Source organism: Sinocyclocheilus grahami, unplaced genomic scaffold (assembly GCF_001515645.1).
Source record: "Sinocyclocheilus grahami isolate Dianchi unplaced genomic scaffold, SAMN03320097.WGS_v1.1 scaffold685.1, whole genome shotgun sequence".
Classification (NCBI taxonomy): Eukaryota; Metazoa; Chordata; class Actinopteri; order Cypriniformes; family Cyprinidae; genus Sinocyclocheilus; species Sinocyclocheilus grahami.
In genome coordinates this window covers 137,623-148,250 of record NW_015505864.1, presented here as the reverse complement: position 1 = coordinate 148,250, position 10,628 = coordinate 137,623, and the positions used below count along the sequence as shown (strand labels likewise).

General features: G+C 37.3%; 1 protein-coding gene across 3 annotated transcripts in view; it reads right to left on the bottom strand.

Moving 5' to 3' along the window:
- The window catches only part of LOC107559435 (casein kinase I-like), a 67,097-nt gene that overhangs the window by 9,696 nt on the left and 46,773 nt on the right, over nucleotides 1-10,628 (bottom strand). For all 3 annotated transcript variants that reach the window (XM_016243256.1, XM_016243257.1, XM_016243258.1), the window contains exons 5-10: nucleotides 9,904-10,055; nucleotides 9,532-9,766; nucleotides 8,579-8,664; nucleotides 8,407-8,491; nucleotides 6,124-6,272; nucleotides 5,860-5,967 (exon numbers count right to left, since the gene is read on the bottom strand). In XM_016243256.1, coding sequence (XP_016098742.1) covers nucleotides 5,860-5,967; nucleotides 6,124-6,272; nucleotides 8,407-8,491; nucleotides 8,579-8,664; nucleotides 9,532-9,766; nucleotides 9,904-10,055 — 815 coding nt within the window. The remainder of the gene's footprint in view (nucleotides 1-5,859; nucleotides 5,968-6,123; nucleotides 6,273-8,406; nucleotides 8,492-8,578; nucleotides 8,665-9,531; nucleotides 9,767-9,903; nucleotides 10,056-10,628) is intronic.

The following is a 10,628-nucleotide window of genomic DNA, read 5'->3' as shown; positions in this document are numbered from 1 at the left end:
ATATATATATATATATATTGTGAACAGTTTTATATCTGGAACGCAGGTTCTAGACACACGACCAAAAACATAAGGTATAATGGGGTTAAAGGCACATCTTCAGGAAAATGTGTTTTTCACTACTCACACAGTGTATGACTTCAGAGAAAATACACACTATATGGACAAAAGTATCAGGGGCCGGTTGCATCAGCTGTACGTAAGTTACAACTTAGCCTAGTTTTGACTTAAATGGGCACTAAGTTACAACTTACGCACTACTAAATATTTTTTCATTGCACCATTACACTTAGTTGAGGTGTAGCTACATATAAACTAAATACTATGGAAGCGTCTGGTGAGGAGTAACGGTTGGAATAAAATAGCAGACTGAGTGAACTGCATCAATATGCTGTTCTTTTACCCGACAACCTTCAATCCTTTAGGCATATATGATGCTGCTGACATTTACACTCACGTACATATTAAAAGAGAGAACAATGTGAATAAACGTACGGTTTCTTTTTTAGCGTGTCTTCAACACCCCATCTACAGTGCACCTCTGTGCGCTTCGGCCTGTGTTGCGCATGTCAGATTAAATAAATAAATGGCATTTCTTATGTCTTTTTTCTTTCAGTATTTATTGATCCTTATTTCAATTACAGTTTCTGAATGTTATTTACATATAAAAATAGCTTACATATAGACTAATGTTACTAATATATAGTTTTTAATGGAAACTTGTTTATATTTTTATCGTTAGTATACGTGAGGCAAAATAAGTTAGAATGAAGGATAACTTAAAATTCATAGCATTTAAACAAGTTCTGCTCGCATATTTGAAGGTTTCTATTGGATGATTTAGGGTAAACGTCATATTATGCGACTACGCATTACTTTACAGAGTTTACAAACTACTTACTACGTCCTGCCTTATGGACAGCTGGTGCAACCAAACAATGTATAGATTTAGTTACAAACTAGCTAGTAGTTACTAAGCCTCTAGTGTGGACTTAACGTTCTAATTTAAGTAAGAACTTACGAAAGGCTGGTGCAACCCTACCCAGGACACCTGACCATTACATCGACAGGGACCTTAATGACATTGAATTCTAAATACATAGACATCACTATGGAATTGGGTCCCCTTTGTAATAATAGCTTCCACCCTTCTGTAAAGCCTTTTCACAACATTTTAGAGTATTTCAGTGGGAATGTTTGCCCATTCATCCAGTAGAGTATTTGTGAGGTCAGGCACTAATTTCGGACGAGAAATCTGGCTCGCAATCTCTGTTCCACTTCATCCCAAAGATGTTCGATGGGGTTAAGGTAAGGGCACTGTGAGAGCCACTCAGGTTCTTCCACGTCTTTATGAACCTTGCTTTATGCACTGGGGCACAGTCATGCTAAAATAGAAAAGCATTGTCCAAAATGTCTTGGTATACTGAAGCGTAAAGATTTCCCTTCACTAAAAGTAAGAGTCCCAGCCCAACCCCTGAAAATCAGCCCCATACCACTATCCCATCTCCACCAAACTTTCCAGTTGGCATAATGCAGTCTGGCAGGTTACGTTCTCCTGGCATCTAACCATAAACCATCAGACTGCCAAACAGAGAAATGTGATTAATCACGCCACAGAACAGAATCCAGTGGCAGCATGGTTTACACCACTCCATGACGCTTGGCAAAGCACTCCAGGAAGCTCCCGAACAGTTTTTGTGTTATTAAAGCCAGTGGAGGTTTGAACTCTTCAGCCATAGAATCAGCAGAGCATTGGTGACTTTTATGCACAATGCACCTTAATGTCACATAAATGTCATTGAAAATAATCCCATAATAATTTAATATGGCTTTACACCAATAAATATGATATTTATATAATTGATATATTTTTTTAAATATGATGGTTTCATTATAAATATGGTGATTATCTCTGAGGTGGTCACCCAACTTAATAAAATACATCAACCATGTGAATCTATCCATGTCATGCCAACAAATGGAAAAGTCAGCTATTTATCAGTTACTGTGCCTTTAGTTCTAACAGCAGGGGCAGTTTTTTTTACCCTAAAAGGTACCCAAAAGTGAAAATTCTGTCATGATTTACTCACCCTCAAGTTGTTACAAACCTGTATGAGTTTCATTCTTCTGTTGTAGCCACTGACTTCCATAGTATGAAGGAAAAAAATCTATGGAAGTCAATGGCTACCAGCAACTACCCACATTCTTTAAAGGGGTCATAGGATGCTACATGCACTTTTACAAGCTGTTTGAACTGAAATGTGTGTTGGCAGTGCGTGTGTACACAACCACCCTATATAATGATAAAAATCCACCCAGTGTTTTTTTTTTTTATCTACTCAAATCTTTACCCCTTTCTCAAATCGAGCCGATCTCAGTGACGTCACACAGACAGGCCACTCCCACGATAGTTTGATTGACAGTAGCATTTCAGCACAGACTGGACTTTACCTGGACCTTAGACCCACCCTGAGTGAGCTGTCATCCGTCCGCCATTATTTCACCGCCGGAGCAGATGTAGACAAGAATTACTCCTATGCGATTGAGGTGTTTTGTTGTTGGATGTAATAATGAACATAGCAGTCGTCATTTACTCCCGACATCTGAGCCGCTGAAGACGCAGTGGATTGCGTTTGTTTTTGAAGGGAATGCGCCCCTGATCTACATATGCGTTTATGTTCGTGCGAATCATTCGTGATCCAGCTTCACCTACAGAAGAAATGAGTATAAGGTTTTTTTAAAGGGGTCATATGATGTTGCTAAAAAGAACATTATTTTGTGTATTTGGTGTAATCAAATGTGTTTCTGCGGTTTAAGGTTCAAAAAACACATTTTCCACATACTGTACATTATTGTTTCTCCTCTATGCCCTGCCTTGCTGAAACGTGTCGATTTTTACAAAGCTCATCAGTCTGAAAAGCGAGGTGTGCTCTGATTGGCCAGCTATCCAGTGCGTTATGATTGGCCGAATACCTCAAGCGTGTGACGGAAATGTTACACCCCACACGGTGGCCTAGAGTGAGCAGAGGCCGGGGGCTAGAGTGAGCAGAGGCAGCGGGCTTGAGCCAGCGGATTCGACGAAGGAGCGTCCGGAGGGCTTGCGGGAACAACATGTCACGACCCCGGGCTGGACTCCACTTCGTCCACGGTGAAAGCCGATCCGGCGATCCACAGCGCAAAGTTGTTGTATTTCCTCAGCAACCAGCACGGATCAGCTCTAGGTATGACGAAGCAGATATCGTCCTCTTTTGGAAGACCAAACAAAGTAGTTTCGCTTTCACAACGAATCACACAGTGCCTTCACGACATGGCGGCGGCAACAATACTACAGCGAGAATACAAGTTACGCCTTCTTTCTTTGCGTGAACATTTGGACGGCGTTATGCAAATCTTCCCACATAGTGACGTAGATATGTTGGGGGGGTGTTAGAACGAGCCGTTTTAGGTAGGCGTGGCTGACTCTTAACTTTTATAAAGAATATCTCTTTGGATTTGAGACTTTAGTCTTTGCAACTTTACAGATCTTCTTTATGCCTTTATATCATATGACCCCTTAAATGATTCTTTGCAAATCGCCTTTCCTAATAATGTGCTAATTAGCAAGTTTCACGATGAATGCGGCTAAAGTAAACAGTCCCTGAGAGAGCGGCTCGGAAGAGAAGGGCAGGGTCAGCAGAACTCATTAACATTTAAAGGAAAATGCTACAGAATGGCTTGCTCTGAAAAGAGTTGTTTTTGACAGGGTAAAAAGGGTGTTTTTTACACTACCATTGAGAAATTTTAACCAAACTATGTTACAGACTTTTCATTAAGACCCTAAAGAATCATATCAACTTGTGGAAAATGGGCATCCTATGACCCCTTTAAAACATACTGTGTTCTACAAAAGAAAGAAATTCATACAGGTTTGGAACCTCATTAGGGTGAGTAAATTACAACAAAATCTGAGTGAACAATCCCTTCAAAAAACATACTTTTTCATGTTGTTAAGTTAATGAAAAACTTTTGAATTAATTATATTTAACAAAACTGAAAATCATTAACAAGAGCTTTGTCTTAAAATATACTTGGTAATTTTATTGAATAAATCTATAACACATTAGATCAAATTAGCATCGAATCAAATTTGGGTTGCTGTCTGTGATCACATCAAGGATCAGCCAAATTTCCACATGCATATTTGTCATTAAATGAGAATAAAATGAAATGTGCCTTTGACCTCAGTGCACCTTTAGACCTGTTGTACCCCATCTCTTATCAGCAAGTCTATAGAAAAGTACTGTTTAAATGTAAAGACTTTTATGGTGAAAATTTGCCCCAATTAGTGTTGCGATGCCCTCTAAACAGTCTCACTAAACACCAGAACCTCCACAAAATTGATGATGAGGCAGTTTACAGGGCCCTTGTGTCTTTCAGCCAAGGATTTTTAAATATATCTGCACTCCTCTTCCCTCACAAGAATCGTAAGGATATACGTGATACATATCATGTCAAGATGTCTTAAAGAACAGATTAGCCAAAATTAAGGTAGTCATCACTTCATTATCTCACCCTGTCTTTGCAAAAGCACCTTTATTCATGAAACAAAACAATTTTTTTTTTGTCAACTTAAATCTTTGAACTATAAGCACTAATTTGAGTGCACCCCAAATTCAAACACTTGTGAAAATCTTTTATGAACCAAAATTAAACTTTCGCTTCAGCAGATGAGTTTGATACAGGGCAAGTTTGTGAGATGTGCAAAGCGGATTTGCTCTTGCAAACGTAAGAGAAAGTCAGAAAAAGCACAAATTGGCAAATTAATCAATATAAAAATAGTCTCCAGTGACATATATACTTGGAAATATATAGTTTTAGGAACTTCTATTCCCAGCATGCACTCTGAGCCATGATGTGCTAAAGCAGTGCATGCTGAAGCAGCCAGTTGCTGAGTGGGCGAGTCTAATGATTTTGTTTAAAGCTTCATGTAGTGCTGCAGAGAAACCCTCTAAAATCAAGTCCACCTCTACCAGCTCTGTTTAGAATTATTCAACAGATGTCATGAAAACATGTCTAGGCCATTATTTCACTCCAAAATTAAATCAAAACTCGTTTTAAAAAATTTTATTTCTAAATTTTTTGTATTGTGATCTAGTAAGGACCTTTCCCTCCCCCAAATTCTCATTACCAGGGAAAAAAAAGCATGCATGCATGTATAAATAAACAAACTTTTCAATATTTTCCACTTTTCTCAACGGTGATTCTCATTACTGTCCTAAAACTTTGCATGACAATAAAAAGAAAAAACAAAACACTTTTATTTAAATCACATACATAACCATTTAAATTATAATAGTATTGTGAAATATTATTACAATTAAAAATAATTATCTAATTTAATATATTTTAAAATGCAATTTATGCAGGTGGTGGCAAAGCTGATTGATTTTTAGCAAGTTTTCAGCGTCACATTATTCTTCTGAAATATGCTGATTTATTATTAGTTAAAAATAGTTGTGCTGCTTAATATTTTTGTTAAAACCTGTTGATACTATTTGAAATAGCAATCTTTTGAACACAATGCAAAAATGTTTACTGTAATTTTTGAACAAGTTAATGTGACCTTGCTTAAAAAAAGAAAAGAAATTCTTACCGACTTCTACATCAACAATTCTATATCTTTCTTGTGATCTTGAGGTGAAATATGACCCAGACTTGTTTTGTGAGATTCACCCATTTGGTTCAGGGGAAATATTATCTACCTTTAATAAATGGGTGTGTGGACAGAAACATGAACATGGGACATTTTCTCTTTCCTTTCCTGTAATAAAGACAAGGTTCACCAATCTTAAGCTTCCTTAATGAGCAGCGGAAGATTACCTGATTCCTTAAGGGCTGGTGCTGGGAGGGTCTGTCTCTGTGTGCGTGGCTCTCACGCGTGATGGCAGATGCCCCTGAGTCCACGTGGACCGACCCCACCGGTGTGGGCTGAGAAAGACAAACCAAAACACAGAGAACATCAGTTCCAAGGTGAATTAGCTCTGTGTCTGAGCAACTATAGACAGCAAGATTAGGCTGTCTTGCAGAGATGGATAAACTGTGCCACTTTATTCTCTAGGCAGTGAAGACGACATGTTGACTCACAATCTGTCTGCCAACCCAGTCGTACGAGTAATCAAAGGTATATCCTTTTCGTTCAAACAACTCCGTAAACAAGGTCCGCAAGTATTCATAATCTGGCTTTTCAAAGAAATCCAACCGCCGGACATAGCGTAGATAGGTGGCCATCTCCTCTGAAAACACAAATGAGGATAAAGTTACAATGACAATAATCAATAAATAAGAGCAAGGGGAAATCTTGTCTTAAAGTCAACATAAAATGTTTCAACAACTCATTTTACTTCTGCAATGTGATATGCTGGTACCCACATGGCAGCTGAATATGTTATTGCATTTAAAAAAGGATTGTGTGCCTCAACTGATTATATTGTTGTTGACTAGTCTACATAACTAGTTGACTAGTCTAAAAAAAACCCAGAAGACAGTCAAAAAACATTCTGTTTATGCAATCTATTTATAATAGCCTACTTAATCTATGAATCAAACAGTCAAGTCCTATACTGAATGCCGTTGAAAAATAGGTTATATCGAGGGGTGCACACTTTGTTTCATTCTGGTTGTCATGAGAGCACCTGGAGATTTGGTTTGGTGCTCACACTGCACATAGTGTGACCCATTAAATATAAATAAAATAATAATAGTATTATTGCACTTTTAGTTGATTTTTTAAATAAAATTAATAAAACAAATAAAGTGTGATAATACATTTTAAAATAAAAAAAGAGTATTAAATAAAAAATATACTTATTTTATAGCACACAAACACAATGCTACATTTCTTTTTCTTTTTAACTTTTTTATATGAATTTTCAACTTTTTCAAAGCTAAAATCAGCAAGCTTTTATTTTGGCGGGTTGCCGGCAAGTAAGTACATGTGGTGCCGGTTTTACCACTGCCAAGTGAAATGCAGTGAATTAAATGTCACTGTTTTGCATTTTGCTCTTAAACCGCCAACATTTATGCTTTCCGTTTGAATGGATATTTTATACAGTATTACAGTTAATTGATCTAAAATCGTGTTGTTGCAGCTGTCAACCATGTCTGTGCGTAAACGAGCATTCAATTCTTCCAAAATCTGACCCTACTCTATCTGAATGTTGTAGCAGAAATCAAGACCCATCAGACCAAGCAACGTTTTTCTCAATCTTCTATCCAATTTTGGTAAACCCATGCAAACTAGCCTCAGATTTTTGTCCTTAGCTGACAGAAATGACAGAACAGATATACCTAATAAAGTGGCTGCTGAGTGTATTTATTAAAATCAGCTGAATCAATAGGCAGCGACCAACAACTACAAACATATAAGCCTATTATAAAGCCCACATACACCTGACAGAAGTTTGGCCTGTACCAACTAAACATTGTTTAAGGGTATTCTGTTCATTAGGACATTGATATAGGACCTGCTGCTGTCAAGTAAGTTACTTTTTTTTTGGATTGTTTGTTTATTGCATAAAAAAATATTTATCTTCTTTATTTCAACTATTTATCTTTCACAATATTTGGCCTATCGAGTTATTGAAGTAGGTTTCATTTTTAATTTTATTCCCCTTTAAATCAATATAAAATTTGATACCGGTATTTTCCCTCGTAACAAGCTTATAAGCAAGCTTCATTTTTGTATGCCAGTTTCACACAGACTGCAGCAAACTTTTCTGTTTTCTTCTAAACTTTTTTTTTGGATTGTTTGTTTATTGCATAAAAAAATATTTATCTTCTTTATTTCAACTATTTATCTTTCACAATATTTGGCCAATCGAGTTATTGAAGTAGGTTTCATTTTTAATTTGATTCCCCTTTAAATCAATATAAAATTTGATACCGGTATTTTCCCTCGTAACAAGCTTATAAGCAAGCTTAATTTTTGTATGCCAGTTTCACACAGACTGCAGCAAACTTTTCTGTTTTCTTCTAAATCAAATTACTATCTCAACGTGCTCATCTTCTGAGTGGACAATTCCCTGAACCTGCCGCGAGTTACACTGAGAAAACAAACACACCAAGCTCTGATGCAATATGAAATGATTTTGTTTTCCATTCAAGATATACTGTATATAAGCAATGTGTAATTTTTTAAAAAGTATCATTAACATGATAGTAATTTGAAGCAGCAGCAGTATCTTTTAGTCGACTAGTCTTGCGCAACCCTATTACAAAGAAACCTTATATTTCCTTTGGAATAATGTGCACTTCTGAATCCTGCAAAAACCAGGATATGTGTATTAAGAAAGTAAACAAGGTCAGTTCTGATCTTATGTTGACTTTAAGATTAGCTGATACAAATGCAGCACATGATGGGGGTCTCACCAGGAAAGTTCTCACAGAGAACCTCAATGGGAGTGTTTCGCTTTGTGTCCCCAATCTTCTGGTAGCGTTCCTTCAGTGTGTCAGCCTGCAAAGCACAAAAACAACAACGTCTGATTTTCAAGAACTAAATTAGTAACCGTTTTAATGGCTTAAACATGCTAGTTCAACATACTTTTAGTCCCTGCCAAGGGAGACTACCCCGGAGGAAATACATGAACATGTGACCCAAGGCCTCAAGGTCATCTCTCCGACTTTGCTCTGCAAAAAAAGTAAATAAAATAGTAACATCATGTACACAATAACATGAAGTTGGCTGAACAGTAGAGATGGGAATCATGCGGAATTTAACAAATCTGGTTTTGATTTTATTTACTTAACTATTAATATACTGATCATCGATCATATGATCAATAAAAAAAAAATCATTCCATGATTTGACCAAATAATTAACCAAAACAATAAATAAATATCCATGTCTTATTTCAAAACCATAAGACTTCAATTCATCTACAGAACAATAATTTTTGTCCATCCACTTCACTCCAAGTCCTTGCAACAAAAATTTTGAACAACTGTGCTTGCTTGAACAAATGAGGTTTGTTCTCATGTATCAAGCACGTTTCAGTGGATGACTAAAAAAATGTACCATCACCTTAAGTAATTTATAACATAACAGTAAATGTTTTTGCTTTTTTTATTCTGAGTTAGACATGGCATGACATGTGATTCACTCAGTATGTAAGTTGATAATTCAGTATCCAGTTCGACTGATTCAGTGCGAGTCATTCCAGAAAAATAAGTGACTCATCTTCTGAATTTTACAATTATTCAGTAAAAAGGACAGCACTGTCCAGGTTGTCTGTTTATTTCTTTTCACTGTATCATCTTGGGCCACCCATTTTTCCTCTGGCATCACATTCAGTTTAGATGACACAATCACGACTGAGGTGCTATAGATTCAATGCAACATTTAAGGAACCAAACATGAATATGTTCTTTAAGAGAACTGGTTCATGATTCCCAAACAGCTAATCAAGAAACCACATAAAGCGTGGGGATAGTGACATGCTTAATTTAATGTTAAGTCCATTTTAGGATCAGACTAGGGAGGTATCTTACACTTACCTTTCCCTAAGTGTGTATTAATAGACATGTATCTAGCTGTGCCGGTAAGGCTCTTGTGCTCCCGGTAAGGAATGTGTTTTTTGGTTTCTGGGTCAATGTATTCTTTCGCAAGGCCAAAGTCTATGATGTGAATGATGTGCTCCTTCTTGTTTCCTTGTCGACCGATGAGGAAGTTCTCTGGCTTCACGTCTCTATAGATGAGGTTTTTAGAATGCACATACTCCATGCGTGATATCTGGGGAAATTTAACACATGGACTCACATTACACATTTACATTGCAAAGCATCATTCCAACATATGCACGCACTTCTCACCCAGGTGCCACACTGCTCTTAAACTACAGCAGCTTCTCAGAGGGCCTGTGCACTCACCAGCTGAATGGCGATCATCAGGACGGTCTTGAGGGAGAATGTTCGGTCACACAGGTCAAAGAGATCCTCAAGACTAGGGCCGAGCAGCTCCAGAACCATGGCATTATATTTCCCACAGGGCCCAAAATAGTAGACCTGAGGCAGACCCTCTACTTTAAAAGAAAAACACAAGAAAAATACAGGAACATTAACTACGATAGTCAACATTCTCTCTTTAATGGTTAAGTGTGTAGTTTTAATGAAATTAGCTTTCAAAGTAAATATCAAGACAGTTAATAATATCGTTAGTTTTACCATCAGTTCAAGCCCGAAAGGGCAACAGAGTCACGTGACAGACACAGTGATGATCCAGTACACAAGCCGCGGTTAAAACAGCTGACGTGCTATGATTTCTGACAGGCAGTTCACTCTCCTGTGATGTGACCCTGTTCCCCTCACACACACACGACGCGTTACTCTGCGCAAAACTCCGCATTTGAACAGTCAATAGCAAATACTTAAACTAATAACAAAACATACTTACAGTCGCTGATTCAGAAGCGCCAGATTGTCATAGCAAAGTTGGAATTTACCCTTTTTTTATTTTTAGAAATTGCCTGTGCACACAGCCAGCCTTGTACTCTTCTAGGTTCAAAAAACTGTCGTCCCTAAAATGCGTTGAACAAATTCGAACATCTGGGTTGTGCTGTTCTGTTGTAAATAAATCTTAACCAATGATTCCTAAT